This window comes from Bidens hawaiensis, unplaced genomic scaffold, assembly GCF_021521415.1.
Source record: "Bidens hawaiensis isolate Kalapana, Puna unplaced genomic scaffold, B.hawaiensis_p1.1 tig00014729_1, whole genome shotgun sequence".
In the NCBI taxonomy this organism is placed as follows: Eukaryota; Viridiplantae; Streptophyta; class Magnoliopsida; order Asterales; family Asteraceae; genus Bidens; species Bidens hawaiensis.
Window position 1 is genome coordinate 374,201 of NW_027492294.1, and position 16,239 is coordinate 390,439.

Below are 16,239 nucleotides of genomic sequence, written 5' to 3' on the forward strand. Positions count from 1 at the left end.
GGCGACCTCAATAATTAGGGCTTTTACTAGAAAAAGGTTCCTAAAAGTCCAATCTAAGGTTATAAAGATGTTTGGGACGAAAATATTGAGTTTTCTGGGAAAAGATATGAGTTTTGCGGTCAAATACGTTTTCCGGCGACTTGCAACTAACGGTGTTAGCATTTTGTTAGTCGCGGACCGTTGGGAACAAATATGATAAAAGATGGGATCGTTATCAGTCAATTCGTTAGTTGGGATCGACAACGACTAATAGATGGTAGTTGGGATTAATAATAACCAATACACCATGTATATTATTAATAACAAAGATAAAGCTCTAGTTGTCATACGAATGATTCAAAATACAAACAAATAACGGTATTACCAAATAGGGAGAGGATCAAGAGAAAACTCACCTTTAGAAACTAAAAAACTCCTAAAAACTTCTAAAGAATTATTTTTAATTAAAAATAAAAAATATATTTTCAAAATTCTGTTTTAGCCATTATTCTTATATTTCACTCGAAAAATATAAAAAAAATAAAAATAAATAAATAAAAAACCGCTGTAATGCACATACGTATTACTGTGCGATAACGTTGTATTACACATGTGTATTACTATGTATTTTTGAGTTTAATAGTGTTTTATTGCATATATTCAATATTTGTGTATTGTATATGTGTAGTAGTGTTGTATTATATAGAAAAAAAATAATAAAATAAAAGTCGATGTGGTCACATGTGCGTTAATGTTGTATTACACATACGTACTAATGTGTATTCGATGTGTGTATTAGTCTTATATTACATATATACAATAGTGTGTATCAAATATGTGCAATAGTGTTGTATTCTATGCAATACAAACACTTTTGCATATATGCAAAACACACTATCACACATGCGCACTATACCGACGAGGTTACCAACAAGTTTTTTTTTTTTTTTGAACCAACAACAACATATAAGAATAATGGAAAAAAAAAAAGAAACTTCAAAAAAAAATTAAAAAAAAAGTTAAAAACAGCTTTTTAGAAGTTTTTAAGTTTTCTTTTTAAGAAGAGTTTTCACTAGAACCCACCCCTTACCAAATAAGTGCTTTCTTATTAACTAAAACGAAGTACCAAACACTTTGATATCTCCAGTTATGTCACTAATAAAGGCATGATGCTTTCAAGATAACATCTCATTTTATAGATGATTTAAGTCTACCGAGTTTATTAAACCTAGTGACGAATAGTCTAGAGTGAATGAAACCGACTTAAAACATCCACTCTTCATGTTGTAGATAAGTGTACTAATCACATCCATAGAATCTGTCACAGAAAAGATAATCTTGTCTGTTGAAACAGAGTCTGACGGGACAGGACAACCTAGTACCTTCCAAGACTCCGGGAATACAATGGTTTCTTTCACCCAAACATGATGTTTGTAGTCTGTTAATATCCTGATATGCATTTCATTGGTTTCCTCCACACTATCAAAACAAACAACTCCTAGGCATCCATTGATTTTTACGAGATACGGTTTTTTCATATAGTTATTCCTTGTAGTCGTCATTTCATCTAGATGAGCCTTAAGAATCGAAAACGTGTCAGTTCTCAAGTCAAATGCCAAAATTTCATCGGTCCTCTTAAGCATCATATATATTACACTATTAACACAAACACCGTTTATGATGTCACCATACCAAAGATTCAAACCAATATCAAAACTAGAATCAATCTTTCTCCATTGATAATTTGACCTAGATAAAACCGTAATCTCAACTGCGGAAGTTGACCCAAAACCGCACATTCTCAAAAGCTTGTGTTGATTAGTGGACTCATCAAACCCAAAGAAAAACTTAACACGCTCTCCTACAGAAGCTCCATAAAAAAATTTAAATATCTTACGCGTGCTAGGGTTAACAACGATAGCTTTGTGGTAATTGAAGCAAAAATTCTTGGTAGTCAAAAACATTAACCCGTTCAAGTGTTCGGACCCTGTGACCACATCATAAGAGATTGTGCGGTCATGAATACTAGCCCTTTCTAGTGTCATGAGATGAGTGAGTGATCCGCCTTGATAATTGGCGGAGAACATAAGGAGTTCGCCAGTGTGTCTACTGACTGCGGGAATGAAAAGGGCTGTTGTGGCTCGAGTGAGCCGGAGTTTGATGAATGAGGGATGGGAGATACGCGAGAGCCATGGTTTGGAGACGGATCTGAGTTGTAGTATGGATTTGACTGGGAGTCTCGAGATGATCTCGTCGGTTACAATTTCGGTAGGGAAATCAAATTGATCATGTTGTTTTAAGGTTTTCGAAAAGTTTACAAACCGAAGGAGGCGTGCATACAAATCCATGAACAAATTTCTAAGGGCTTCCATTTCAAATAGAAAATAAAACTAAGATTCATATTGTAAATAACAAATTGTTATGTAAGATGATGATGGATGTTCATAGGCAACTAGTTAATTACTCATGTTATGTGTCACAGTTTCAAGTTTCAAACCGTCCAACTAATTTCCCAACACGCTAATTTCAGCTACTTAATTATGGTAAACTTGTGATTTTTATTTTTCTTTTATTCATAGCCGAAATCATTTTTATTAAATTTCCAAAAAACCTTAATCCCGATACTAACTTTTCAACAAAAAAAAATAAACGCGTAATGATTTTGTTGGCCCAGACAGATCAAACAATCGAATCAAACGAACTTTAGCAACAAACTTCACGAAACACAATAAACAATAATCTAGACTCCTATTTATAGTCTTACTAAACTTGATCTCCAAGACAATTGTGTTATAATTCAAGATTAACCTTCAGATTTTATCAACAAAATAACCATTATTTATTTATTTATTTTAAATAAAAAGTATAAAAATGATTTGATTCCTTAAGAAAAGACAATAGCCACACAACTAAGCCCTCAAGCTTACCAATTAGAATGACAGCCTTGCCCCTTTAGCGCTCATCTTATATGTGATGTAAGGGTGTTTTAACACCAACTCTTTTAAAATGTTGTATAAATCTTTCAAGCCTGTTTATAACCGGATCCTATTTTCGCTAACACCGTTTTTACCAAAGTGATCAAATTGATTCGCTTTACAACCTGAACCTCCTGCTTGGGTTCGCAGCCCGATATACACCACCAGGGGCGGACCCACATAGTGTGGATCGGGGTCCCGGGACACCAATGTTTTTTAAAAATTTATTAGAAGCGGTATATTAAATTTTTTGAGGACCCCATAAGATTTAATACTTGGAACCCATACTATTAATGTTGATGTGGTCTGGTGGAAAGTCCCTTGTTTTATCTTTAAAAGGTCATGGGTTCAAGTCTTACAAGGCTCAGTTTTTGGTTTTTTGTGTTAATTTTTAGTGTTAATCAATCATTTGATTGCTAATATTGCAATGATAACTTTGGAAACATTCAAACACCTCTAAAATACATATCATTGTTTTCAACTTTATGCATGGTTTTCTTTAGAAACATTCAAACACTTTAAAATATCAGTTTTATTTTTCACTAGTTTTAGTTAATGGTTTTCAACACATGCTTATGAAAGGGTGGATCTAGGTTCTATCTCAAAAATGTTTAAGAAAGGGAAAACAAAGTGTTTATGTGTCAACCCGACCCATTTTGACCCGTTCAGGTAGTGATGATTGAAAAGAAAGTTTTATTATGATATTGTTTTTTATTATGTTCTTCGCCTCGACCCGAACTGAACAACGACCGACCCGAAAAATTTGAACACCGAAAATATGGGACCCCATTGGCAAAAAATCCTGGGTCCGCCACTGTACACCACTACTCACTCGGTCGCTCACTCGCTCCCACTTCTTCCCTTTTGGGCTTACTAGTGGCCCAAATACAAGAAAAAACACCACCATTTTTTATGATCCCAACTAGAGGTGCGCATCCAAACCGGTTAACAGGTCACTAACCAATTTCTAACCGATTCTCTACCCGGTTTTTCATTTTGGTCCCAAACTCGTCAATAACTGGTTACAAAACCAATTAACCGAAACCAGCTTTAGTTTTTTAAATTATTTTTTATTTAAAAACGGTTTTTTTTCCCGATTAACCGGTTCAGTTATACCCAAAACTGGTTACCCCGGTTTGGGTTTTTGTGCTTGAAAACCGGGTAGTACCCAACCCGATTAACTGGTCTAACCAATTAGTTGACCGTTGACCCGGTTAACCGGTTTGTGCATGTCTGAGCCCAACTATTTATATATGTTCCAATGCCTTATTTCATGTCTATTAGCTTATCAACAAGATTTCAAATACCAGGTTGATCCAAACAAAAGACTAATAAAAGAAAATAAATAACTAATAAAAAAGAGTTGACTGAAAAACAGACTTTGGTATAATAACTAGACATAATGACAAAAGTACCCTACAAAGATTGATTTAGAAACTTGTTCAAAGATCGCATTTGGATCATCAAGTCATTCTATAAAAGGCATAAGGCTTTCAACATAACATTTGATTTGATAGAAGCACACGTGTTTTGAACGCAGCAATGGATGGTCTAGAGTGAATTGTACCGATTTAAAACACCGACTCTTGATGTTGTAGACGGGTACACTAATCACATTCAGAGACAACTTCCTCATGGAAAAGATAATCTCGCCCGTATTTGTACAATCCAATGGCATAGGGCAATCCGACGCGTCCCAAGACTCAGGAATCATAATGGTTTCTTTCACCCAAACAAGATTTTCAAAGTCTTGTAATATCCATATATGCATTTCATTGGCTTTCACCACACGATGCGAGCAAACAACTCCTACACAACCATTTACTTTTATAATATATAAATTGTTTTCGTCATACGTTTTACTAAGGTCATAATGTATATCATCTAGCGGAACCTTAACAACCGAAAACGTATCAGTTCTCAAGTCAAACGACAAAATCTCAACGCCCTGAAGAAGCAGCCAATGCATTACGCTATAGGTGATCAAATCGGGTTGGTCAAAGGAACCGGAACCGGTTCAGAACCGGTTCCATTAGTCAACATCACTGTTTAAACCGGTTCCATGGTCGAACCGGTTAGGGAACCGAACCGGTTCCCCAACCCTCGGACCCGGAACCGGTGGAACCGGTTCTGACCGGTTCCTAAACCGGTTCTTACACTGTAACCGGTTCCAACCGGTTACAGTGTAAAATATTATTTTTTTTTTCGTTTTTCGTTTCCGCTGCTTGTGTAGGTGATGATTTGTGTTCTTCTGATTTCTGAAGAGGCTCATGCTACTTTTGTTGTTCACCCACAGAGCAATGGTAAACAACATATTGAACTTAATGCTATGAGTGTCAGCGTGTTTGAATTGATTAGTCTGTATCGTGTATCGTGTAATGGTGAACTTAAATCTGTATCGTGTTACATTTGTTGAGTTTGCTATGTATTATAGTCTTTTGGCTTACGCAAGTCAAATGCTGAATTATAATCAAGAGCGGTGTTATACGATTCGTATTTGTATAACATGTTAAATAAAAAAAACAATTAACATAAAATTCATTTTATTTACTTTAAGAAGTTCAAAAAAAAAGGTTACATGTTTTAAAATATTCAAAAACAAACTAACAAAACATTAAACTTATAAATATAAAGTTGTGACATATTATTTCTAGAAAAGCCTTCTTGTTCGTCGTAATTATTGAGTGGCGACTTATTCATCAGAATTACTTGTAGAAACGCCTTCTTGTTCGTCGTGCACTCGAACATCAAGTGGTGTTTCGTCTTCCAGAGTGGTTACGTGTTGAACACGATCGATTGAGTCCAAGTGATCCTTCAAGCAAATGCACATCTCCACCGACTCCGAATTCAGTCTTGTTCTTCTCACCGATATTACCCTGCCACTAAGAGAAAAAGCAGATTCCGAAGCTACCGTAGAAGCTTGGGCGGTTAGTAAATCACGGGCCATGGTGGCAAGAATCGGAAACTCGGTTTCCTTTACCTTCCAACAAGCCAAAACATCAAAAGTGCCATATTCCTCTTCGGATAAACCGGTAGAGAAATCATATGCACTATACCTTCCTAGTTCGCTTGAAGGGGTGTTACCCCTTTGTTTTTTAGCCGTTACGTTGCGAACGGTGTTCATAAGGCTAATCATGGGGTCTCGTACTCTAGTAGCACTTGAACTTGATGAAGACCCCCCCGGCGTAGGCATGTGTATGTTTGACCCATATTTATTTATATAAAAGTCATACATAAATTTAAAATTCAAGTTAAAATCATTTTGTGCCTCTGTTGAAAAGTTTGGGTCAACTTCATGCATATCTAAGGCTGAAAAAATTTCGTCTATCACACATTCAACCCCCGTAACATTTAACATTGGGTTTAAAGCGGCGGCGCAAGTAAAAATCGGTGGCAATTCAAGAAAGTATTTTTTTAATTTAAACTTCATTGGTAATATGATGTTTGAAAACATTGTACTTTTATTTTCAAATTCTTTAAGATTGTTAACGATTAAAAATAACTCCGAAAGAACCAAGGGACCTGTCGGATAATACGTTCCCGATAGTTTCGTAGTTGATGTTTTAAAAACTTCAAGAAAAGTCGATAAGTCATTGATAATTTCCCATTTCTCATTTGAAAAGGGGATTGCCAAATCATTCTCGGCAAGACTAGAATGAAACATTTGTAAAATTTCTCTTTGTTTCAAAGCACTTTGAAACATTATGCAAGTGGAATTCCATCGATGAGGTACATCCCAATTAGCTCCCAAAGCTTTTCTTCCCGTATCTTTACAAAATTTTCTATAATCCATTTGTCTTTTTTTACTTTTCTTAAAAACTTCATGTAGCATTACTCTAAAATCGTTTATAACCGATGTAACATCATCCGAAGCAAGTCCGTCTTGCACGATTAAATTAATGATATGTGTAACACACCTTGAGTGAAAAAATACACCATTGCAAATCGGTGTATATTTTAATTTTAATTTATCAACCGCCGATGTATTATTCGACGCGTTATCAAATGCCATTGAAAATATTTTATTTTCTAGTTTATAAGTTTTTATAACATAATCTAAAATTTCAAACAAATTATCTCCCGTATGTGGATACTCAAAGAGTTCGAAAGCAATGGTGCGTTTCATTATTTCCCACGATGACGGGTCTACCCAATGAGCGGTGACACAAAGATAAGATTCGGGTAGACCATGTGGAGCCGACCAAACATCACTAGTTAAGTTTATTCCCGTATTTATATTTTCAAAATATGCAATTAGTACCTCTTTGGCCTTCTTCCACAATTTTAAACAATAACGTTTAAGAGTATGACGACTTACGTGAGTGTATTGTGGTTGAAGCGTATCTCGAATCATGGCGGTTAAGCGAAGGTTGTCGAAGTGGCTAAACGGCAAAGCTTCTTGAATCACAAACTTCGCCATACGATCTTGAACTCGATCAATTTGGTATGTAAATATTCCGCCTTCACTATCCATTTGCGTTTGTTGCGACTCGACGTTCTGTTTCAACGCCCTGCAATACGGTCTTTCGATGTGTTTCTTCAAATTTGAATTCGAAAGTGGGTTTAAATAAATCCCACAAAACTTACACCGAGCCTTCAATGAATGGTCACTCAATTCAACCAAATCCCAATTGCACCAAATCTCTTGATTACGATTATGAGGTACAATACGAACGAAACTTGGTCCGGCGGTGGAACCTTGACCAACCGATGATTGTGAGGCAGCCATAACAACAAATATGAATATAGAAGAAGAGAAAACAAGAGATTAGAGAACTCAGAACGTTGTAATAGCGTTTTTTTGTATTTTTTTGCGTTCGGGTTTGCGTTTTGAGTGTTGTGATGAACCCATTACACCAAATACCTATTTATACTAGTAGTGGGGTGTTTGGGGAGCCAAAAAACGGCCATTTTTGACCCCAACGGTCAAAAAACGGCCATAAAACCGTTTCCCAACGGCTAGAACCGGTTCCGAACCGGTTCCGGTTCCTACCCGGTCCACCTCCAAAAATGTCAAACCGGTCCCGGATCGTCGGGTTGAAACGGAACCGAACCGGTTCCTACGAAAAACGGGTAGGAACCGGTTCGGTTCCGGTTCGGTTTTCCAGGAACCGGTTTTGTTGTCCACCTCTACATTACGCTATTAACACAAACACTACTACGAATATCACTCGACGAAAGATTCATCTGGCCAGTATTGAAACTAGCATCAATCTCTCTCCATTTATGATCGGACAATGATATCTCGATAAGCTCAATAACAGAAGTTGCAGTTCCAACACTAAACATCATCCTGAAAATTACGTGTTTGTTTGCGGACTCATTTAACCCGAAGAAGTACTTTGTATAATCGGTTTGATACGGAAGCTTAAAAAGCTTACGCCAGCGGTAAGGCAGTTCAAAAAGCTTACGCGTGCTAGGGTTAACAACATAATAAGAAGTACCTGCAGTGCAAAATACTAAGCCGTTCAAATGCTCGGTTTCGGTGACGTGGCTGTTTGGACTGTGGTCGAGTGTTATGTGATGAGTGAGTGTGAGTGTAAGTGATGAGGCGGTGGCGGAGAGGAAGAGGAGTTTGGCGGTGTGTGTGTTGATGGCCGGAATGAAGAAGGCGGTGGTGGCGGTGGATGAATGAGGGAGTGGAGATGAGTGAGAGCCATTGTTTAGAGACGGATTTGAAGCGGAGAATGGATTTGACGGGGAGTCTGGAGAGGATGTTGTCGGTGATTTCGGTAGGGATATACAGTTGATGTGATTGTTGTGGTTGTTCTTTTAGGGTTACGCAACGGAATGAGGTGAATGTTTATTTTTTCGATGATGTTTTATTAAAAAACGGATGTGCGAACTCTTATTAGTGCAAACATTTGTGAAAGAAAGGGTGGATTAAACATTTATAGTCTGTGAGAAGAATACTGTAATACTGTTTGATTTTTAACATCTGTAGACTTCTAAAATAAACTGGTGGTGGTGTATGAACTGTGATAGAGGACTGGTGGTGGACGATGATAGTGGTAGTGGATGGTGGTGGTGGTAGACGGTTATGGTAGGTGGTGGACAGTGGTGGTGGTGGCGACTGGTAGGGATGGCGGATGGTGATGGCAAACGGTGGGTGGTGGTGGTGGACAATAGGTGTTGGTAGGTGGTGGTGGAGTTTAACCATCTGCAGACCTTAAAAGATCTTAGAAGTTGATGGACCAAGTCTGCGCTAAGAAGAGTTCACGCAAACGTTTTTTAATGAAACGTCTTCGAAAAAACAAACAGTCTGTAGATGGCAGTGTCCACGTGGTATGCGCGGCGTAGACAAAAGAGCATCCACAAACTTTTTTCTAGAAAAACAAGCAGCCCCTGAGTTAATTTGGTTCGAGTCGAGTGAGTTTGGTTTTAGAAATGTTTTTTTTTTAATTTAAAATTACTGTACGTTTCAGCTTTGTTTATGGTTTTTGGTGCCAGTTATCAATTACGTTTGCGTCGTAGGTTACACGCGTTTAAATGTTGTTTACACGTAGCGAGGCCGGGAAACGCACATTATCCAGCCCTGGTACACGCTTACCAGCACACTCCACACAAGTAACTAGTTTCGGCTACCGGCACCATGTTGCGCATCCTATATTAACCTATTTTGACTTGTTTGAAAAATTACACACACTCATTCTGACAGTTTCATTAAAAATGATGGTCATAATTAACCAACTCTGACATGTCCATATTAACCCAACATTTAAATAGTGGGTCAAAATTGTCAAGCCTAAATGTAATTAATCTATAATGTTACGAGAATGGCTTAGTAGGACCGTCTTACACATTTATGTGTAGTTAGGATAATCACCTAGCCCCCTTCCCCTCTAGCTAAATATGTTACTATTGTATAAGCTCATCTTAATAGAGATTTTGGTGATCTGCCGAGGGTCCTCTATCCACCGGTCAAACTTGATGAGATTCGTGAGAGAATTCTTTTCTAAAACAACCCATTTTAACCCGTCACCCAATACTTGACACATCTACTAGCTTTTTTAGTTACCATTATTATTATATAATAAAACAATAAAACTCCAACTTTTAGAACTTTTAAATAGACAATGGCTTAAACATTAAATATCTAACATTAATAACCACATCTTTTTTATATAACTTACTTTGAAAAACATCTGGTAAAGCAGTAGCATAAAAGGGAAAACTTAAAAAATGGTTTTTAATCAGCAGGGAACACCAAGCACAATCAAAATCGAGTTGCTATTATCACTAATCACACAACTAAACATATCAATTAGACCATAAGAGAAGAGGGTTAAACATGTCATTTCACTGGACAACAAAGAATGCCTTGCCTCGCCTTGCACTAAAACCAATTATGTTACTGATCGTTGCAGTTAACTCAAAATTGGTTAAAAATGGAACAACGAAACGGTTTTGGTACTTCATGAGCATTAACATGAATTATCTGCACCAACAATATTAATTATTAATTAGTATTTTGTGTAAAGTGACAATTTTGACCCGTATATGTATGTTTACTGTCTAATTAACTATTAAACATTAAAAAGAATGGATGATAAGTTTTTTAGATGAACTTACCATTTTATGCTCTCCTGACTATTGGAATCCGAAATAAGGTCTTCGAGTTCATCAATAATAGCTTCATAACAGAATACATATTGATCCTGAAACATTAAAACTGATATTATAGCAATTAATACAACACTAGCTCAAATTAAGATATTAAGATCCTTTATAATAACAATGACGACATCTTCCAAAATAAATACTGCTACACACATAATAATGCTTCATTTTCAATAAAGTTTTCAAATTACAGTTTTTGTAATGCATAGTTGCATACAACCACCTAAATCGCCATAGAAAGATTTAGATCATTACAGTAATAAAACTGTTTTCTTAATCATGTTAATGCATTATTAATCTTTATATTATATTATTATGTACAATAAAGCAGAACAATGATGATATCATCATTTGACCAAATTGGACACGTGTCACTCATTAGGCATGGATATATGATATTTGAAATACTTTATCTAAATGGAAGTTATTATTCTGGCCGCTCATGTAACACATTGTTTATAAATTCGTTACGTATTAACAAAAGGATTCAACAAAATGTTTCCTGACGGTACCATAATTTGACTAAATTTGACCCGCTCTAACACAGGAGTTGTAAACAGAACATACCAATGTTTGGACCATCCCCATCCTCTGAGACCTGAAAGTGCTTATGGTGTGAACAAGGTCCAATGCTGACATGTCACCGACTAGAATTCTTTGGATCGTGTTGTGAATTGCACAATATGTTCCCGTTCTACCAATTCCTGCACTGTATACCATAAAAAATTGTCAGATACAGCAATAAATCTTTAATGCAAATATAATTGCAAAAAAACAAGATCAACCTGCAATGAACCACAATTGGGCCTTTTGAAGATGGAATATGAGATAATCTTCTAAAAATATCTCGAACCGCCAACGTGTCATATGGGACTCCATGATCGGGCCATTCGGGATATTGAATATGGAAAACAGGTAAAGGTGGAGCCTCTGACTGAATACACACAGTAATTTACAGCAGTCAGTGCCAAAAAAAATTTTTTTTTTCCTAATTATAATGTTTAGTGACAAGTAATTGCACTGCATATCCCAGTATCAAAAAAATATTTAATCTCCAATAACTTTCTTGGCCTAAAAATGCATAAAAGGCCACTACTTCCCCTGAAATGGTAATGAAGTTTGGCCTGTGATGCATTTTACTTACCCTCACAGGAAAGGCCAAACCTTCAAAACGGCCACATGATAAAAGTTACCCAGTGAAAATCCCAAAATACAAATCAGATTAAAGTTGGCTTTTATACAATTTGCCACTTGGTATCAAAGAAAAAGATTGGTTTTATATGATTGGCTCACCTCATCACGATTCACCTCCATGTGACGCAAAACCAGTGAGCTGTCGGTGGTAGTTATTTTTTTAGTAACCGTACATATATTACCAAACAATCTTGGACCGTTTTCTGCTTGAAAATAGTCTCCACATTTCTGGATCTGGATATGAATTGGAAACTAGAGTTAGGTAGAGGAGCGTAAAGATAATAAAGACACCATATATATAAGAAATGCAGATGTACACAAACAAATAATAGTAGAATTCAATACCCTGTTGTGGTCAACTAGCTTAGTGAGCATCACAATTGCTGGACAATGATTTTGAAGTACCATTTCCCAGAAATCTTCAAAGGTTTCAGGAAGTGGGCCTTGCGTGGCTATGAATCGAGAAACATTTTCAGATGGAGAAACCTATAATCACAGATGAAACCGTTCGTAAAGCTCAAAAATCTAAAATGCGATTTCTTTCTAACTTCTAATTAGCACAAATTTTATAACACTCGAAGATATAAAACTTGATAATTATTAGAAAGAGAAAAGCATTGACCTCAGATGTGATATAACTAGCATTGATGTATCCCATTGCCGATGGTCTGTGATCTTTGCATGGATCAATGACAACCCTGTTTGCATCAACTGTAAAAAGAAAAGCTCAACTTCAATTCTTTACTAGTTTACTCAACATATTGCATAACAACATCAGCTGTAGGTGAATAACGAGAAAAAGAATTTGACAAACATACATGGTACAACATCCGAGTAGCGGTTTTTTCTGCAGTTAACATGTAGTTTAGCCACTGAACAACTGCTGTTAACTTCTGACGCTCTCATTCTGAGATCCTGCAAGCACATTAAGAAGCCATGATTAAATTTGAGTTATGATTGTCTTCATTGTAAATTCATATCTAATTATAATTCTACTACTAATGAACATACTGATCAGTGTTGCAAAAATCACTATTAATCAGCACCTAGTCACTAATCTGAGTCCTGATGATTTGATTTTAGCTCATCAGTGGCAAAAATGGTAATCGGTCAAACTAGGTCAAAGCCGGAACTAATTGGCCATTTGGCCCGAATTCTGGCGACTTTGGTCCTGAATTGATCAAGGAGGAGTTAAAACTAAGGATGAGCATTTGGTACCGAGTACCCGTATTGTACCAATAGATTCAGTCCAGTATTCAATACCCACTTTCAAAGAAATTTGTATTGGTATTTTTGGTACCGGTACCGATACGATATAAAGATGAGCATTGTTTGGTAATCGCATCCCTAGTTAAAACCTGCCTACTTCAAAATTTTACATATAACTTAAAATTTCAATCCGATTAATCCCTAATCAGTAACCCACCGGCCTACTAACACCTAGCGAGTTCTGCAACACTGATACTGGTTACTTAAGAAACTACATATCATCTCCTTCGAGAAAGAAAGCCATGGATTAATTTGTTAAAATGTCAAGATTCCTTCTCCAGATGCACAATTCACAGAGAACTTAATCCATATCAAGGTTAGGTTCTAGGTTCAAATCAATTAGGAAATTTAGGATGATATAGCTCATGCTTAAAGTCAAAGCATAGGACAGATTAGATCTTCATCTTCCTTGCAAATACAGTAATAACTTAACATCATTTCTGACCTAATTTACATCACACAACATTACGCTCCATAACTGACTTAAACAACATCAATGACACAAATTTGAACATATAAAAGCTATTTAAGCCACAGAAACACAATATTACGCTGCATAATTAACTAAAACAATATCGAATACACAAATATCTGTAAAACCTAATTAGAGAGCAGAAACACAATATTACCCTGCATAATTGACTTAAACAACACCTATTACACAGATATAAACCTATAAAACCTAACTAGAGCACACAAACACAACATTACGCTGCATAACTGACTAAAACAATATCTATTACACAAATATAAACCTGTAAAACCTAATTAAGACACAGAAACACATATTACCCTGCATAATTGACTTAAACAACACCGATTACACAAATTAAACCTGTAAAACCTAACTAGAGCACACAAACACAACATTACGCTGCATAACTGACTTAAACAACACCGATTACACAAATTAGAACCTGTAAACCCTAATTAAGGCACATAAACCCAATATTAAGCTAAATAATCGACTAAAAAACACCGATTACACGAATTCGAACACGTAAAACCTAATTACGTCACAGAATACCTGTAAAATGGAGAACTCGTTCTCAATAACCGAATACTGATCGGACTGTTTGTCCTTGAAGAACTTGAGAGCTTGAACGCAGTATCGGAGTTGATCTGGTTTGAGAAACAGCTTCGGCGGAAATCCGGTGGACATATCGAAGGCGGAGGTGGCGGAGGATGAGGATGTTATTGTTTTAGCACCGGCGGATGCAGCCATCGCCGATTTACGGCTCCGACTGCGGGAGGAGGTTGCGTTGCCCGTGGTGGATGGCGGTTGACGGTGGTTGGTGGTGGTGGTTTGAATCGGAATGAATTATAATGGTGACGTCAGAAGTTCATAAATGGAATTGGTCTTTTGTTTCAAAGGGTGGTTTAACTTTAAAGGGAGTGTCACTTTCATATCTTTTGTTTTAGATATATACTTTCTTACCATTTAAAAATTTCAATACCAACAAAGGACTTTTGTAATTAAACATTTAGAGTTAACTGTAATGTTAGTATCTGTAGATTGACCAACTATGCAACTTTAGTATCTTTATTTTATTTTATGTAAATGACTACCTCAGTTTTAAAAAACTTGTATTTTTAGTGTTTTTTTAACTCCGTCTATTTTATCAGTTTAGTCAGGGGTACTTTGGTAATTTTGTAATTTTCTTAATTTTTTCTTTTCTTTTAAATGTCTTCCCCCCTTTTTTATGCCTTCCCCCACTGGAAGTCCACTGCCGGAAACTACTTCAGCTCGTCAGCGAACGCACCAGGTTTACCGGAAGTGTTCGTGAACTCCATCATCGTCGTCGCTTTGTACTGAACCATCATAAGCCTAATCCGTCGCTGCTCGTTCTTCTCCACCATTATCGGATGCTGTGGCGGAACCCTAGCCGCTATAGTCATCGCCATCGTCATCGTCATCACCACCAATTGAATCAGATTGTCACCGCCGCTGCTGCTACTGCCAGAGAAATGGCAGCAGCCATCGGCCTTCCAAACCGCCATCACTGGTGACCTTGGAACTCGCTAGAATGTCGCACGAAAATTTCCGGCAAACCTGGAGCGTTCACGAACATTGCCTATAATTCATTGATTTAAACGCCTAACCTCTTCAATTTTGGATTTCACATCGCAAGTTTGTTGGAGTTCTGATTTGCTTTTGCTCTGTTTATGAAATACAATAACAACTTTGTAGTTCTAGAGGTCTGAGATTTTTGGGTTATGAAAGTTTAAAAGGGGGAAGGCATTTAAAAGAAAAGAAAAAATTAAGAAAATTACAAAATTACCAAAGTACCCTTGACTTAATTGATAAAATAGACGGAGTTAAAAAAAATTACTAAAAATACAAGTTTTTTGAAACTGGGGTAGTCATTTGTATAAAATAAAATATAGGTACTAAAGTTGCATAGTTGGTCAGACCACAGATACTAAAATGACACTTAACTCTAAAAAATAAAGATTAATTTAAATAGTCAAAACCGTTAACTAAACTATTAAATAGTCTAACCACTAAAATCAAACGGTTCAATTTGTCGTTTCTCAATATTGTTGCTAATAGTTCGACCCCTAATTTATTAAAAACCGACCGAACGGAACCATAAACACCATTAGATTGGGCTATGAGTAGGCCTGATGATCTTGACCACGACAAGTTTGAAGCTTGTAGATCGGTTTAAACCAAAAACGATAAATAGATAACCTTTTTTGAACTTTTGTTTTTTGTGTTTGCAAAACTCTTGAATTAATAAAATCCAAACTTATGTTCATATACTTCTAGATTCTTTCAGTTAAGTGATGTAAGTTTGTTTACTAGCAAATTCCTCTAGTTGTAGTTAGTTAATGTTGGTAACAACTAAATGAACACAACATGATACATTTTAAAACGTCAAACCTAAATATTTGTTTTATCCATGTCACGTTTCCTAGATGACTATGACTCTATGAGTCTATGACATTATCTTTTTATGTTTTGGAAATAATAGAACTAGCCTTGCCAACAAGAAACCTTCAAAACAAATAGTATGTCTTATTGGGCCATTAAGTATAATATACCTCTCATGGGACGGGCCTTAAGTAGTTTAGTGTGGGCCGGTTGGATTGTGGAGAATTTTTTTAAATTTTATTTGTATGATTTTAAGTTTGTAACTTTATTAAAAAGCTAGTAGACGGGTTAATGAGTTGGTGGTAAAGTGTAAGGGAGAGATTA

At 36.3% G+C, this 16,239-nt stretch overlaps 2 protein-coding genes across 2 annotated transcripts; both read right to left on the reverse strand.

The window, feature by feature from the left end:
* Window positions 1-1,172: 1,172 nt before the first annotated feature.
* Window positions 1,173-2,351, reverse strand: LOC143547528 (F-box protein At1g30790-like). The gene has a single exon (XM_077038930.1). The coding sequence runs from the start codon at window positions 2,349-2,351 to the stop codon at window positions 1,173-1,175; it is 1,179 nt and encodes a 392-aa protein (XP_076895045.1).
* An 8,165-nt stretch (window positions 2,352-10,516) lies between these two features.
* Window positions 10,517-14,347, reverse strand: LOC143547517 (protein-tyrosine-phosphatase PTP1-like). Its single transcript, XM_077038920.1, has 8 exons — window positions 14,065-14,347; window positions 12,587-12,683; window positions 12,391-12,479; window positions 12,114-12,254; window positions 11,868-12,002; window positions 11,360-11,508; window positions 11,142-11,283; window positions 10,517-10,612 (listed from the first exon to the last, which is right to left on the reverse strand). Exons 1-8 carry the CDS (start codon window positions 14,260-14,262, stop codon window positions 10,523-10,525), a joined length of 1,041 nt encoding a protein of 346 aa, XP_076895035.1. The 5' UTR covers window positions 14,263-14,347; the 3' UTR covers window positions 10,517-10,522.
* Between the last annotated feature and the right edge of the window lie 1,892 nt (window positions 14,348-16,239).

Bases quoted from the DNA above. Each gene is read 5' to 3' on its own strand.
- LOC143547517 (XM_077038920.1), bottom strand. From the start codon at position 14,262: ATGGCTGCATCCGCCGGTGCTAAAACAATAACATCCTCATCCTCCGCC. The intron at 12,003-12,113 runs GTATTGAATTCT...ATTCATATCCAG, and splicing joins AGCTAGTTGACCACAACAGG to ATCCAGAAATGTGGAGACTA. The intron at 11,284-11,359 runs GTTGATCTTGTT...TATGGTATACAG, and splicing joins CCAATTGTGGTTCATTGCAG to TGCAGGAATTGGTAGAACGG.
- LOC143547528 (XM_077038930.1), bottom strand. From the start codon at position 2,351: ATGGAAGCCCTTAGAAATTTGTTCATGGATTTGTATGCACGCCTCCTT.